The sequence below is a fragment of the Neovison vison genome, chromosome 2, assembly GCF_020171115.1.
Source record: "Neovison vison isolate M4711 chromosome 2, ASM_NN_V1, whole genome shotgun sequence".
Taxonomy (NCBI): domain Eukaryota; kingdom Metazoa; phylum Chordata; class Mammalia; order Carnivora; family Mustelidae; genus Neogale; species Neogale vison.
The window spans coordinates 45879747-45896423 of NC_058092.1; the positions used below are offsets into that span (position 1 = coordinate 45879747).

At 43.6% G+C, this 16677-nt stretch overlaps 1 protein-coding gene across 1 annotated transcript in view; it reads right to left on the bottom strand.

Annotated features, from left to right (window-relative positions):
- The window catches only part of PLPP3 (phospholipid phosphatase 3), an 83425-nt gene extending 74863 nt beyond the window's left edge, over positions 1 to 8562 (bottom strand). The window contains exon 1 of the mRNA XM_044238325.1: positions 8274 to 8562. Coding sequence (XP_044094260.1) covers positions 8274 to 8412 — 139 coding nt within the window. The 5' untranslated portion in view covers positions 8413 to 8562. The remainder of the gene's footprint in view (positions 1 to 8273) is intronic.
- Positions 8563 to 16677: the final 8115 nt, after the last annotated feature.

A 16677-nucleotide genomic window follows, 5' to 3' on the forward strand; every position in this document is an offset into this window, starting at 1 on the left:
TATTTATTTATTTGACAGAAATCAGAAGTAGGCAGAGAGGCAGGCAGAGAGAAAGGAGGAAGCAGGCTCCCTGCTGAGCAGAGAGCCCCATGCAGGGCTTAATCCCAGGACCCTGGGATCATGACCTGAGCCAAAGGCAGAGGCTTAACTCACTGAGCCACCCAGGCGCCACAACTACCATCAAATTCTAAAGACTCCGTGAACTAGGCAGTGAACAACTGTTCCAACAGCATTTTCATAATTTACGCTGCCCACAGAAAGGCTCATTCAACACACTCCCGGCTGTTTTGTAGTTATTTATGTATACCTAGCTCCTCACCGCCCAACATGATCCTTGAGACTTTTGTGCTGGGGCGGTGGCTCAGTGGTGTCCGCGTCTGACTCTTGATTTCAGCTCAGGTCATGATCTCAGGGTTGTGAGGTCAAGACCCACATAGGGTTCCATGCGAAGTCTGCTTGAGATTCTCTCTCGCCCTCTCCCTCTACCACTTCCCACTCCATGCTCATGTGCTAGCTCTCTCTCTTTCTGAAATAAATAAATCTTGGAAGAAAAAAAAAAGACTCCTATTTGTGTCCTAGAGCAGGCCCTGTAAAACATACGGTACACATTCAGACTCAATACAATTAAAATGAATAAAATGGAAGAAACTAGAAAAGAGCAAGTCTTTGTCTTCTCTTAAGATGATATGGCCATGTCCCTTTCAAAGGGAAAGAAGAAAGCAACCACCAAAGATGACCAAGGTCCCCGCATTGGGACTTTCCCAGATGGGGTCGTTTGCCTGCACCTGCTTTTCTTTAGCTAAAGGAAAATATTTGTGTTCCCTTTGCCTGGTTATTTCTTAGGATTCTCTTCACAGTTTTTTCCTCCTAATATATTTCAGGCAACTTTGCTGCCCAAAAAATGAGACGATTTCACAGCACCATTGAGGAGTAAGAACACTAGGAAGGAAAGGAAAATACTACTATTACTATGAGTAATAACAGCAACGTGATACCTGATAATCATGATAGAGGGCTTTTTTAACTTCCTAAAAGGTTTTCAGAATCATGATCTCATCAGAGCTTCACTGTACCAGGGTGCCACTGGGAGTCTTGTTTCTTTCCCAGATGAGGACACCTTTCTGCCTGGAAAGATGAAATACTTTTCGTCCAAGTTGTACCCAGTTGGGAGTGAATCCAAAGCTTGTATTGTTTCCACAATACTATGCCAAGCTAACTTTGATCTTTTAAAGGCTCTATTCCAAATCTCATTTATTCATTTCACTTTTCACTCAGACACAAACTTCAATATCTCAAAAGAAAATATTTACAGAGTTAACACCTCATTTTTCCAAAAGTGGTCACTAGGCAGGCAACTTCCACTACACAGAACTCAGTTTAGGACCCAGAAACAGATAAAAATCCCAGCCTCTTAGCAGTTAGGAGACACCACCAAGTCCCTACATTAAAAAAGTCACCAGAGACCTTCAGGCCTGCACCCAGAGGTAATTTTTCCTGTCGAACGAATTCTAACAAGTTTCATTATCTTTACTGAAAGACAGGTGTGCAGGCCACAAAGAAAAAAAAAAAAAAAACAAAACCTAACAGCGTGAAAAGTGCCAGAACATTCAGTCCAGGGACAAAAAGCCCAGGCCCTAGCCAACTGCCCTTAAGACAACAGCTGTTAAACAACATAGTGATTGTCTGATTGGCCTGAGGAGAATCACCAGAAGCTTTTAAATAAAAAAATACAGACTCCTAGGCCCTGGCCCAAAGCCTGCTGAATTTGAACTTCCTCAGAAGGAGCCTGAGAACCTCTGTTTCACACCAGATGGGTCTCCTTATGTGGTGAGTCTGTGAAATGCTGATATAATAGACACCCCCCAAATAAGTGATTGCTCCTCCAACAATGTGTACTGGCTGAACTGACAGGCTGGGTAGGGTGTCCCCATAAATATCACTGCCTACACAGGGAAGAAGTCCTTGCCTACGGTCTCATTAGCATCGTGCTGCGACCAACTGGGCTTACCAGCCCAAGCAACTGCACAGGAAGGGGAAAGAAAGAATCCAAAACTGACAGGAAATCAAAAAAGGGCCAAAAGTGGAAACGGCCACCAACTCTAACCTTAACAGTATCCCACAAAGACAGCTATACCCCCTGGTATATCTCCTAAGTATGCTAGAATGCTGGAGAAGAGCAGGCTAAGGGGAAAAAAAACCCCAAAAACCAAGAATCAAAAATCAAGAACAAAAAGACCCCAGGACAATGAGGAAATAGGGGTTTTCAACCATTCTGGAAAAGTCAGCAAGGCCTACCTACGAAATGAAAGTTCCCTTCTTTATTTCAACCCATGCAAGATGTTTGGCTGGACCATTTGCCAGTGGATCAATGAAAATCTACTTCTATATTCTGTGGTTCACAGGGTAGATTAAGTTATTAAGTTATAACTTACTGAGTTATTAAAAACACATACTTAGTGAATATAATAAGAGTAACCAAAAAAAAAAAAAAAAAAAAGGGAAAGTTGTTACCCGTTGTGATTGTGTGCTTGTGACTATAGCTGACCCTGAGAACACAGATTTGAACAGCACAGGTCCACTTAGACACAGAATTTTTTTTTTTTTGATACAGTACTATTAAAGTATTTTCTTGGGGCGCCTGGGTGGCTCAGTGGGTTGGAGCCTCTGCCTTCAGCTCGGGTCATGGTCCCAGGGTCCTGGGATCGAGTCCCGCATCAGGCTCTCTGCTCGGCGGGGAGCCTGCTTCCTCCTTTCTCTCTGCCTGCCACTCTGCCTACTTGTGATCTCTGTCTGTCAGATGAATAAATAAAATCTTTAAAAAAAAAAAAAGTATTTTTCTCTTCCTTATGATTTTCCTAAGAACATTTTCTTTTCTCTAGCTCACTTTATTGTAAGGACGCAGCTTATAATACATATAACACACAAAATATGTGGGAACTGATATTTATGTTACCGGGAAGACTTCTGGTCAATGGCAGGCTGTTAGGTTTTCTGGGAAGTCAAAAAGTCATATGCATGGTTCAAGGGTCAACTGTACTATAAATTTCAGGAGGCAGGTTATAAGACACATCTGGCCAAGGAAAAATCTAGCTGGTTTCTCAGCATATTGGGTTAACTTCAGTAACAGTGCTTATTTTCCCTCCAGAATGAATACCAATATAAGCTTAAGGTCAGCATTAAGTCCTTGGTAAAAAATGTAACAATTTAACCAACAATGAATGGTCTAACAGAAGGAATGGGTTCTGTTCAATTCAGTCAATCCAGAATGACTGGGTTTCTGCATCACAGGATGTATCTACCAGTACAGAATCCTAAAACTGTTAGTGCTAGAAGAGGTCTGAGAAGATGATCCAGGCCCTTCCCTGTACAGCAATAATGAAGAAACCCAGGCCCAGGAAAGTCAAGGGCATTTCTCTGAAGCTACGCAGCATTGAAGCAGCAGTCCAAGGCCAGAACTCCTATTTCTATAGGAGTCTGTTCCTATAGGAGTCTAGAGGAGTCTGCAGCTCAGCACTGTTGGGGTCGGTGACCCCCTGTGATAATGTACAATGAAGAGCTAAGCAAAGTGCATGCATGAGGGTCATTCTTCTCTGCCAGAAATCCGTCACAGAACCTTGCAGGGCAGCTTTACCTATTAGACGTGATCCTGCACAGCCAGCCACTTCACCAACAGAAAAGAAAAACCTGAGATCCATAGAAAACCAACTTGTCCACAACCACATAACCGGATGCTGGCACTGGCCAGCCTGGAATCTGAAGCCTGTGGCTCTAAGTCTCTGGTTCTCTTCGCTATACCACGCTGCCTCTCTTCCGGGATGGAAAGTGAATAATTTAATAATAACACAAGATGAGCTTACGTAGCCCATATTCGGAACCAGTTCTAGGTATTCTGTCTCCACCGTTTAACTGAAAGTCAAAAAAGGCCAAGAATATTCTGGAACTGCTATATTACACAGCATGACGGCTGGGCATCCAAACTCTACATTTTTACCTATTCAAGCTTCTTTCCCTTTGCTTCCTGACACTCCTGTTGACTGCATTTCCAGGAGGGGACTGGCACAGGAGTCCGGCTTTTCAGACTAAACCTGACCAAACACCTGCTTCTTCAACCTCCTCCCACCCCTCATGGCTTAAGTTCAGATTACCTACTCTCTGGTATCAAAAGCCAAATGAGGAACAATTTTTTTTTTTTTAAACAAGAGAACCTTCTCTAAGAACGGCTCAGGGTACACTGTGAATATCAGTCGGCTCCCGAGTTCTGCTCCATTTTAGGGGCTGCCTTCTCAGCTCAAGTGTAGAGTCAAAATGAATGGAAATCATCTGTCATCAATTTACTGGGCAAATGTGACATTCTCCTATTTGAAGTACAGCTTTATGGTCTTCAGCATAATATTATTACTGAGTATTTATTTCATGGCCTCATCTACCTGTGATTCTGAGACAGGACGTAGGAAGAAAACCAGAAAACTACATCCAGGGCCCCAGGTTATAAATCCCCTGCGTTTGCCCTTGCATTCACCCAAGTCTCAGGAGATTAAAAAAAAAAAAAAAAAAAAACAAACAGTCACACCCAAGATTTCTTCTGATCCTTAGAGCAGTGTAATGGAGTGGCCATTCTGCTCATCACTTAACACATGAGCTAACTGAACTCAAAGGATAATGGGCCTTGAGCAAAGTCTACGCAGAAAAAGTTGGACCTGTCTAAAGTTGCCCAGCCCTCCAAGTGCATTGGCTGGAAGGAGGCACTCAGCAACTAGCTGGGATGAGGGACAGGAGAGAGGGAAAGTGGGGGCACAGACACTTAGCATGGTTTTACCAAAATCTCTGCATTTTGCTCCAGCCACGTACAGCTGGTGTCCTTTCTGCGGCACCACGGTCTCATGGGGGAAAAAGGTGTCCTCAAAAATCTGTGAACTGCGTAGTCTTGGAACTAGCTTACTATCCAAACAATGCTGTGGGGCAACAAGACCGTATCTCTGACCAGAAGAGTTCAACCACCTTTCTCCATTTGCTTTGGTGCAAATAAGGTAACTGGGAAATGCAGAGAGGCAGGATTTTCTGCAAACAGCTTCAGCATTTTCTGATAAGTATCTTGAGTTTGAAAGGGAGATGGGCTCCAGTCACATTCACTGAGAAGGAAGCATCTACCCAAATCTACTTCATGGTGCATCTCAGAGCTTCCTCCTTAACACACAGTCTCCTCACCAGTGAAATGGAGATTATCTCTTCATGAAGGTTACAGCGAAGAGTACACACACTTATATTAAGAAGAGGCTAACAAAACTGAGAAAGACAGTAGATGCCCCTCCCTTCTTGCCTGGGAAGAGCCTCTGCTGGTCTCTTGTCACCTGGTACACCAGAACCCATGCTTGAAAAACAGGAGGCGGGACATATTATGTAATTGAAAGGAAAACAAAATCAATTTCAGAAAGACTAGCACACCAAGATTTGGAACTGTATTTATCAAAGCAATTAGCTGGCAAAGACAGCTGTTCAATGGGAGGTCAACTCCCTTTGGGGTTCTCGGACACCAGATTCTTTTGGCCTTCAAACAAGAGTGGACTTTTGTTTTTGCTAAGAATTTCACATTCGAAGAAGGTATGTGAAACAAGTTCAACTGCTTGCATATTTCCACTCACATAACACTTATGTAGCACATCAGCTTTTATTTTTTCCAGATACAAAGAGATGAAGCTTGGTATATATTCCTGTGAGAGAATAAACAGAAAACTATGTTTCTCTTTTTTACTATATTAGTGCCCTGTAATCCAGACCATATGATCAATAAAACATATAAAAATTAAATCACACTGACAGTCTGAGGCAAAAAGTGAACCAAGAAGAAATAATTTTTTTTAGGACTGTTGTGTAGGGCATATTAAAATCACATGTTGTGTTACTAATTTTCTCTTGGAAGCCAGAGTTCTCCCGCATAAATTTCTCAAGTATTTATCTTACAGTTTTTCCTATTAAAGGTAGGTGAGGCGTTAAATTAGTGATGTTATATTTCGGTCTTTGCATAGGGGAGACACTGACCATAAGTCACTTTGAAAATGACTTCGTTGGCATGTTTGTTTGTTTTTTTTAATAGCAAGGCAAATACCCTTTAAATACCCTTCTGTGCCTCAGAAGGCAAATGCAGGGTCCAGATATCACCTTTTCGAGGTAAACAAAATCATTTATTCCAACAGACCAACCGTGAGTAAACATAATCAATAGCTAGGTAGAGAATATTAGCTTTGGGGGGACACAGGGAGAGTTGGGGCAGATGAAGTGAAATGCGCAAACATCCACCTTACTTGCACCTTCACAGCACAACATTGTCCTCAGTTAAACTATAGCTAATAGGTGTGTCTTCCTACAAATTCCTTCACACTTCTTTTCCCTTTAACAAGAATGCACCATGTCTCAGGACTGCCTTCTGAACTCAGAAGAATGGAAGAGGGGAGGAGAACAATGAAACTGTACAAAGGCTGACAGGCTTGTTCTAGCTTTGCTTTCCTAATCACAAAGTAGGAGGTAGGAGGGTACTCAGCACATGCCGTCTGGGAAGAGTTTACCTTACCACCAACAAAACACACCAGTAAACACTGGGAAGCCCCAGACAAGTTTACAGCAAACAACTTCAATGTGTTTAGTGTTCTCCTTGCACTCCCCCAGGACCAGGGAGGGCCTTTTAAAAATTCAATAGCTTGGCAGCAGACGTTAAATACTAATCTTCCCACTGTGCACGATAATAAGCCAGCGGCCCACAGGAAGGCAGGCCCCCCAGTGACAATTCCTTTACATAGCATCTAAACCTCCAATTTCTATGAAGAGGTGGGAAGCGGATTTGCCACCTGAACTAGCCCATCTCTCTTTCCTCCCACAGAACACAATTTTACCCACAGCTGTCTCTCTGTACCCAAAGGGGAGAATTTTTTTGTTTTAATAATTCTAGGTGTCCCATCTTCCTTTGACTCCCAAACTGACTAGGGACGTTCAAGCCCAGGGCAGAGGGACCTCAGTGAGGACCGAGCTGCGGAAAAGAGTCATAAAACACAAGAGAAGTGTAACTCCAGTCCACTAAGTCTCTGGTTCGCACAATCTGCACGGACAAAACCATTTCAAAAGGGACCTACGTCTCCGTGCAGGAGTTCTATTTTAAGGGAACTGAATTGGGAACACAGATGTTTCTTCAGTTAGCAGAGCTGGCAGAACAGCTCCTGGACCAAATCCGAGTTCTTAATGCAGGAAGGGGCCTTAGGAGAGCATCTAATTCAACCCACTCACTCAACTGATGAGGAAACTGAGGCCCAGAAGGCAAGGGGAAGGGGGTGGCACGCCCAGCAAGTGGCAGGGTAGCAATGTTCTGATGACAAGTCCTGTGCCCTTTCCATTACACCATGAATCGTTTAAAAAAAAAAAATCTACTCTGACTTCAACCCTGGAAATCCTCCTCACTCCCCGATCTTTTTTTTTTTTTTTCTTTTTTTTTTTTCTAGCGCCCACCGCACTTCGGGCTGGGGCATCCAACTAGTTTGGAAAACAGAAATGGACCATCACCTTAACTTTCTAGGACAGCAGTTAATCGTGGTCCCCAAACACGATCTTGATCTTGGATTGCTCTCCCAGCGCCTCAGTTTTCTAATCGGTGAAATGGGGCTCCTCACCTACCCTGCACCGAGTCGGGGCGAGGGCTGGTTGAAACCGTGTCCGTGACACAGCCTACCGCCCGCACACAGTAGGCGCCTAACAAGTGGCAGTTTAGTGGGTACCCGCGTCAAATCCCCGGGGCGCAGCTCCCAGCTCCCCGGGGGGCGTGCGGGGTGGGGGTGAGGAGGGGAGCGGGGGAAAGGCCAGCTCGAGTTTGGCCGGGACGAGGAGGCGGGAGCGGAAGGGTTGGGTGTTTACACACAGCCAGCGAGGAGGCAGCGCGGCTGCAGGCAGGGGCCCGGCGCCCCAAGAGATCCATCTTACTCGGACTGGGGGCACCAAGCTCCGCGCGGGCTCTGGGTCACGGTTCCGCCCACCGCCCTGCGCTAAGAGGCCGAACCCACACCTTCCGCGGGACCGTGTCTGAGCCTCCGGCCGGAGGCGGCTTCTAAGGGGCCGGGCTCCGGTGGCCCGGGAGAGCCTGCGCGCGCCCCACGCCCGCTTCCAGGCCGGGAAGTCGGCAGCCTGGGGAAGGGCGGGCGCTGGGGCTCGGTGCTGCGCGAGGGCTCCGGGCCCCACCCCCACCCCTACCCCGGGGGCTGACGGCGCCGGGGCGCGGGGCCGGGGGCCGGGCTCACCCATGAAGAGGCAGAAGAGGTCGAGGCAGATGAGCAGCACCCGCTTGCTGCCGCCCTTCCGCGGGTTGTTGTTGAGCGCCGGGCTGCCCCCGTTCTTGCTCTCCGGAGCGATCGCCTTGTCGTACTTGTAGTTTTGCATGGCGCTGGCTGCGGTGCGAGCCTCCGGCCCCGCGAAGACGCCCGGCGGCGGCAGCCACACTCCCGCGCGCCCGGCCCGCCTCCCGGCCGCGGCTGCTGCTGGACGCGGAGGCTCGGACCCCGGCTCGCGGCGCGGCGGCGACGGTGCAGCCCGCCGCGCGCTTCCCGCTGCAGCCCGGGCTGTTCTGCTCCGCACTGCTCCTCTGCGCTCCTCTCTCAGCCCCACAGCGTCCGAGAGTCCAGGGGGCGGAGAGCCGGCGGCCGCGCAGACACTGCTGCGGAGCTGGGTTGCGCGGGGCGCGCGGGGCTGGCGCGTGTCCCGCTGCTGGAGCGGGTGAGTGGGCAGCGCGGGCGCTCGGCCACCTTCCTCGGCCGCTGCTTACTTAATGAATGGGAGCCGCTCCGAGCCCTGTCGCTCCGGAGCGCCTGCCCCAACTCCGACTTTTCCTCCTCCTCTTCCTCCTCCTCCTCCTCCTGCTGCCGCCGCGGCTGCTGTTGTGGTCGCCTGGGTTTGTTTCTGCACTTTTATTGCACGAGGTCCTTTTAAAAAGAGAGAGAGAGAGACAGACAGAGGCAAAGAGAGGGACCTCCTTACTTGGCTCTGAAGAGATCACGAAAGCACAGCCCCTTCCTTAAGCTGCCTAAGACGTAGGATAATTAAGGCCACATTTTCCCCCACCCCCTTCAAAAAAAAAAAAAAAAAAAAATCCTAAAAGGAAAAGTTACTCTCAAACCAGAGAATCCGGGAGCCCCTAGCGTTCAGAAACACCAAGCTGTCACAAAAAAAGAAAACTATAGAAATAAAAAGAAACACTTTCTTGCTGGCCTTGGATGGGGCAAAAGTTAAGGCTGTAGAGCGAACATGCGTTCACCTCCCTTACAGATTTGGGGCTCTCAAGTATTTATTTCGCTTTGAATCGTATTATCCTGAAAATACTCAGGGAAAAACACCCAGCACCAGATACTGAGCTGGAGTCTGAGAATCTGAACTTGAGAGAAGAGTCTGGAGCCAGATCTTGTAGATTTGAATTCTGGCAGATGACTCTGTGCCTCAGTTTCTCTATATGTAAATGGAGATGTTAATTGTTTCTCCCAAATACAGTAATTGTGAAGACTGAATTAGTTAATCCATGTAAACATCTACAGGTACATACAAGTGCTAGGTAAGGGTTAGCTGTGACCTTTATACCTGTTTCTGAGGTGAAGGCATCCCAAGCCCTCAGCCTTTCTGCTGGTTTTGGGGGGGCCAGGGAGGGGTGTTAAGCCTGCCTATACCACTATTGGGGAGTGGGTGTCAGGACAGCAGGAGTGCTCTCTAGAGGTATCATCTTCACCTTGAGTTCTGGGGCAATCTAATGCTTTGCTTTAGAAGCTGTAATATTATTTTACATTATTTTATGTGAGTTCATCTTTCTTCTAGACAGAAGGCTATATAAACATTCCCAAGGCATGGGTCTTCCCGTATATCTTCTATAGAGCCAAGCAGAGACCTGGGCACCCAGTGGGCAATAAATGGATATTTATTCCAGGTGTCTCTTTTTATGCATCCAGAAATAGACACAGCTGTAGCTTTTTGATACTTTTACAGTGACATGTTATGGGGTTCAGTAACCGCTATATCCAGACACCATCAACCACTTGTCCTTTCTGGAACACTCCTTTGACACTTCACACGCCTGCCTTCCTACTTACATCGTACCTCTATCCCTTCTCTAGCTAGCAAAATGCTTCTCTTGCTCTAGAGTGCCCTGAAACGTCATCTTCTCTCTGAGCTGTTCCTTGACCCTTGGACAGAATTAACTTCAACACTTTGTTTAGAACTGAGGCACTTATCGCAGTCTGATTTGGCATTATAGTTAGTAAAACTAGTCAGCTCTGTGGATTATCAGCTCCGCAGCATCTCCCCAGTACCCAGCACAGGGTTTGGTGTCTGTTGAATGAAGCTCAAGTCCAGACTGGACAACAAATGGGGTTGGCAATGAAAGGTCAAATACTGTCTTCGGGAATCTCTAAGACTGTTCTGCAGCTGGGGAATCCAATGCCTGTCAGCCACTGCCCTCTCATTTCAAAGAGCAGCAGGTAAAACCAAGCCAGGATAACTAAGAGAACAAATTCCTTAGACAGCTTTTCAGTGAGAAACACCCCTGGAAAAGTTAAAATAGCAGAAACAATACAATGTGATTACTGACATTTTAAAAGGAATTCAGGGATTCCAGCATCTTTCCCTTGCCCACCCAACCCTCTTCGTAATTATATTAATCCTCGAAATTCTAAGTCAGCAAACCCTATCTTTGGAACTCTAAGCTCAAAGTCAATGCCAGTCTTGAAACTGCAGATCCCTCTCCCCTCCCCACCTCCTTGGGCACCTGTGCCCCTCAGGCGGCTGCTTCTCTTCCATGATTAACTACTCTGTTCTATCATAGAATTTTAGCATTACCTCCCTTTACCTTTCCTGTCTGCTCTTCCTTATCTGTGAAATGACTTTTATTCATTTAAGAATAAACATTTTTAGGGGCGCCTGGGTGGCTCAGTAGGTTAAGCCGCTGCCTTTGGCTCAGGTCATGATCTCAGGGTCCTGGGATCGAGTCCCGCATCGGGCTCTCTGTTCAGCAGGGAGCTTGCTTCCTCCTCTCTCTCTCTCCCTGACTCTCTGCCTACTTGTGATCTCTCACTGTCAAATAAATACATAAAATCTTAAAAAAAAAAAAAAAGAATAAACATTTTTAGAAGCCAGGCTTTTACCCTAACTAAATGGTATTACAACTCCTCAATCTTGTTGGTCCCTAAAGCCATTGGGTAAGACTTAATTTTTGCTGGCACTAGATTGAATGCCAGGAACCTAATATTCAGGTCCTCGGGATTGAACTCAGCCATTTAATAGGAAGACTAAAGTCTGGTGCTCCAGGAGCAGATAAGAGGGAAAATTAATGGATGTTTAAATAAGTTTTATATTTCCATTCACAGGGCTCTGTGGGCTTTTTTTTTTTCACAGCAAAAAGATTATAGTGTTAATCGATACATGTAGTTGCATGCAAACAAGTATTATATATGAATGACTCTTCAAGGGAACAGAATACTACAGATACTCATTAAATGGACTTGAACAAGTCATAAGCACATAGTCAATATCATTCTTCAGATAATAGGAAGTTAAACCACCCAACCAGACATGGAAACGGGAAGGCCTCTTTGCTTTAACCCTTAAAAGGAACAATCTAACTAGCAAGTTAAATTTAATGGAACAGACTCCATAGTTAAAATGGTGTCATTTCAAAGTAATTACGTAATTAAAATTCCTACTAAACATAGCTGACCAAAATTCACACCTGAGAATGGCATCCAGTTCACTAAACTAGTCTGTAGAAACACTGTAACATCAGCGGAGATAAATGCCTTTTTAAGACTAACTTATTATGTGTGGTAACAACAGCACATCATTCTTAAACAATGGATACCTCTCAAGAGACTTAAATGGCTTTCATTTCTAAGATCTCTTGTTACCTCATAATTTTATTTCTCTTTCTCTTTAACCCCTAACATTTAATAATTAATCATTTTTTATTTTTTGAAAAGGCCTGAATTGGCTCTGGAAATATTTAGAGGAAAGGTAACTGAGTGCCTTTCCGGGAAAATGATAGTCCAAAGGTCAGAGCAAGCCATGGAAATTCACACAAGAAGACAGATAAGTTTCAGCTCTGAAGTCCCCCTTTAGCCAGTTTCCTTAAAACCAGTACACTCCACCTCTGGTTTATACTCAACAAAAATTGCTAGCTTGCTTCTGTAAGGGCAGATGCAGTATCAGGAGTGCTTCATAGGAGTGACTAAAAGCCTCCACAGTAATGCGCCTAAGACAAGACAGAAGGGAGCAGGGGATTTGAAGTCTGTATCTTGAGTCACTGTTTGATCTGAGGCAAGCTGAGCAACTTCTCTGAATCTCACTTTTCTCAACTTTTAATTTCAATTTTCCTTAAATCTCAATTTAATTTCAATTTCTCTCTGATTTTGAGGACCAAAACACTGAAAATGAAAGAACACATTTTTAAAATACTTGCTACGAAATAGGCAGTTGACGGGTGTTAGTTGAATGTTAAGATTTTAAGGGAAGACATTTATTTCTACAATATACTTAATTTAAATGCAGATATTCAAGAAGTGTTTATCAACTAACTCTGCATATACCATTTAATTTTATTTATCCTTCCCAAGGTATCCCTGCAGTGATACCTTGAGCTTCTTTATTCCTCTTTTTAAAATGTGCAATTTCCTGAGATTCTGAAGCAAATCAAACATGCTTATTTCTTTAAAAACTACTTAGTTACATGTTACTTCCTTCAGGATTGTTTGTAAAACTCGAGAAAAGCCATTTGCTTAAACTAATAATCTTGTACAAGTGAGAGTACATTCATTTTAAATGCACTTTCACATCTATTATCTTATTTTATCCTTACAGCTCACTGAAGTAGGTGGGGGTTGCTTTCATTAGCCCATTTTATAGATGAGAAAACCGAGGCAAGCCCATTTAGCTGGCTAGAACTGGTTTTCCCCGTTGGTAAAATGGAAATGATTCTAACCCTAGCTCATGCCATATAAAATAGAGCCCTTTACAGTTTCTTAAGGTATTTACATTCACTGATCTCATTTCAAGTAGGTAAGACAGAGATTGCTATCATTGTTTTAGAAATAAGGATGCTGAATTCTGGAAAGAAAGGAACTTAGCTTAAAGTTAGAGGTAAGGAGATTCCTTGAAGCACCCCTGGAATCCCAGTTCTCTTCATTTCTAAACCAAGATTCTTTTCTTTATGCCACAAGGTCTTACCCTCAAAGGTGCCTAGAACTTTCTGTTTCTCAAGGGTTTCACAGAGTAAGTTAGAAGGACTGCAGAATTAACCTCCTATCTTTATTTAGAAAACAGAGAAGTTTGATTTTGTTTTGTCTTTTCTTGCAGACTTGGAAAGGAACAACATTGTTTCACCTTGTGTAGCAGAAATGGAAGAGATTTGCTTATTATTTGCCAAGCACTTATTTGTTACAAAGCCAGAGTGTTAAGAACACAAAACAGTTGTGGTACTGTAAGGCAGCCTGGGTAAATGTCAGTATTTTTATCTTTTTACAAGCATTCACCTTTTCCTTAGCTAGAAATTAGGGAAGCTAAGAAGTAGCCTTATAATGATTCGGTTAATGTTGTTATTTAAAATAACAGAATCTAGATTGGATGGAGGAACTTGCAGAGAAGTTGCCCAGTTTGTCTCTAGAATGCAAAGCTACTGTGGCTGATGGCTCAAAAGGAGACTGATGCTGCCACCTTGCGTCAATGTCAAAAATTGCTATGATTCCCAAACTGAAATTGTCATCAATGGGGGATGGGGAATGGCTGGAAAGGGAACCCAGAATCTCTGTATGAAATGATACCAGTCAACAATTAGAGATTTTCGTGATCCAGGGATTGGTCGTTCATGCGACAGATGTGTTAAATGAGTATCTAGTATATATCAAACACTCTTCTAGAAGCAATGAACCAAGCAGACAAAAATTCCTGCTTTCATGGAGCTTTTTGGGCCTCTGATTATTTTACAAGTATGTGCTCATTTAAAATTCTAAACAACTGGGCGCCTGGGTGGCTCAGTGGGTTAAGCCGCTGCCTTCGGCTCAGGTCATGATATCAGGGTCCTGGGATCGAGTCCCGTGTCGGGCTCTCTGCTCAGCAGGGAGCCTGCTTCCCTCTCTCTCTCTCTGCCTGCCTCTCCATCTACTTGTGATTTCTCTCTGTCAAATAAACAAATAAAATCTTTAAAAAAAATAAATAAAAATAAAAATAAAAATAAAATAAAATAAAATTCTAAACAACTGTACGAGAAAAGTTTTCCCATTTTATGGATGAAGTTACTGGGGCACGGGAAGATTCAGTAACTGGTCTAAGGTTACGCAGCTACTGGGTGATAGAGCTTGGATTTGAACAAAGGCAGTCTACTACAAGAACCACCAGGACTTCAACCATGAATCTTTACTGCATGAATTTTGTCCTCTGACTAACGTACAAGAGATTAGTGATTGCCCAAGAGGCATTTTAGCTTGTATGTCTGGAAGAAAGAGGTCAAAGTTTATGTGTGTGTGTGTGTGTGTGCATACACATATGTACATTTATGCATGTTATTCACTGAATTCATATATGTCCATATTCTGTATACATATGCACTGTATGGATACATGTGTATTTGTATACTGTATATGATGATGATTTATTCATTTAATCACTCATCAAATTTTCATTAGCACCTCTTCTATACTAGAGTTCACACGAGGTGCTAGAGATAACCAAATTAAAGCCTGTGGTCCCTTTCTTCAAATGACTCAATTTCAGTAGGAGAAAAACATAATGAACATAAATGAATAGTTGCAATATTATCATGGCACTTATCACATTTTATTTATTTATTGTTTTTTAAAAGACTATAATCTCCTTCAGACAAAAGCCAAGCCTTTGTGTCTAGCATGGTCCATAAAAGCCTTTTAAAAGTAGTTGTTGAATGAATGACTACCAGACAGGTGTAAGCTCCTCATTCTGCCACCAGGGAAAGTTTCACAGAGCAGAGAAGTCGTGGCTACATGATAAAGTCAGAAAAGATCTATGATCAAACTCAAGTACATAGAAACCAAGGGTAAAGCCTCTACCTCACACCATACACAAAATGTCATCCTAGGTGGATCAATGACATAAAAGTGAATGATAAAATGCAGCTTTAGGATAAGACAAAGGAGAGCCTATTCAGGAACTTGGAATAGGCAAAGGTTTCTTATATAGAAATAAAAATATTAATGACAAAAGGAGAGATATAACTTGAGACTCAAGAAAATTAAGAGCTCATATGTGTGAAATACATCTGAGGCCACCAAACTATGGCCAGCATACTAACCTAATTCTGCAGCATGGCTTTGTAGAGCCTGGGAGCTCAAAATGGTTTTTAGATTTTCCCATGGTGGAAAAAAGTCAAAAGAAGAATACTGTGTAATGATATGTGAAATGTACGTGAAATTCAAAATTTCAGTGCCCATAAATAAAGTTTTATTGGAATACAGCCATGCGCTTATTCATGTAATGTATGGCTGTCTGCAGCTGCTTCTGTGTTACAGTGGCAAAGTTGAAAAGTAGCAGCAGACCTCACCAAGGCCTGCAAAATCTAAAATAATTGCCATCTGGTCCTTTATAGAAAAGATTTGCTGATGGCTAAAATACACAAGTGAGAAAATGAGAAGACAATTAGGGCAGATTAGGAAAAGACATATATTTACAAAGAGAACTCATATCCAGGACATATAAAGAACTATAAATCAATTGGAAAAATACAGAAAAGACCAATTTTTTTTTTTTAAGTGAGGGGGTGGTGTCTGAGTGGCTCAGCTGGTTAGTCATCTGACTCTTAATCTCAGCTCAGGTCTTGATCTCAGGGTCATGAGTTCAAGCCCCATGTTGGGCTCCACACTGAGCATAAAGCTTACTTGGAAAAAAAAAAAGTTAGGGGGAGGAAGAAAAAGCCTTCAATAACACTTCTCAAGAGGATATGCTAGTGGCCAATAAGCACAGCACAAAATACTCAAAGTCATTAGTCATTAGGGAAATGTGAATTAAGACCTAATTAATTACCACTACCTACCTATCAGAATAACTACAATGAAAAGTCCTCACATTGTCAAGGGTTGGTGAGTATGTGGATTAGCTGGAATGAAAATTGGTAGAGCTACTTTGGAAAGATCTTCGACTATATCTGCTAATTACTAAACATATACCTATCCCGTGGCCCAGCAATTCCACTCCTCCAGATGTGCCCCAAAAGACAAGGGTATATGTCCACCAAAAGACTTGTACAAAATGATTCCTAGCAGCTTTATCTATGATAGCTCATAAATGGAAGCAACACAAACATCCATCCAAAACAGAATGACTAAATTATATTATACGTGGTGGAATACTATGCAGCCACGAAAAAGAAATGAACAGCCTCTCCCCTGAGGGGCATGGATGAATCTCTCAAACATAATGTTTGAAAAAATAAATTGACACAAAAATGCTTACTATATTGCTTTATAAAATGTACAAAAACAGGGGCACCTGGGGGGCTCAGTGAGTTAAAGCCTCTACTTTCGGTTCGGGTCATGATCCCAGAGTCCTGGGATTGAGCCCCACATTGGGCTCTCTGCTCAGCAGGGAGCCTGCTTCCCCCTCTCTCTCTGCCTGCCTCTCTGCCTACTTGTGATCTCTCTCTGTCAAATA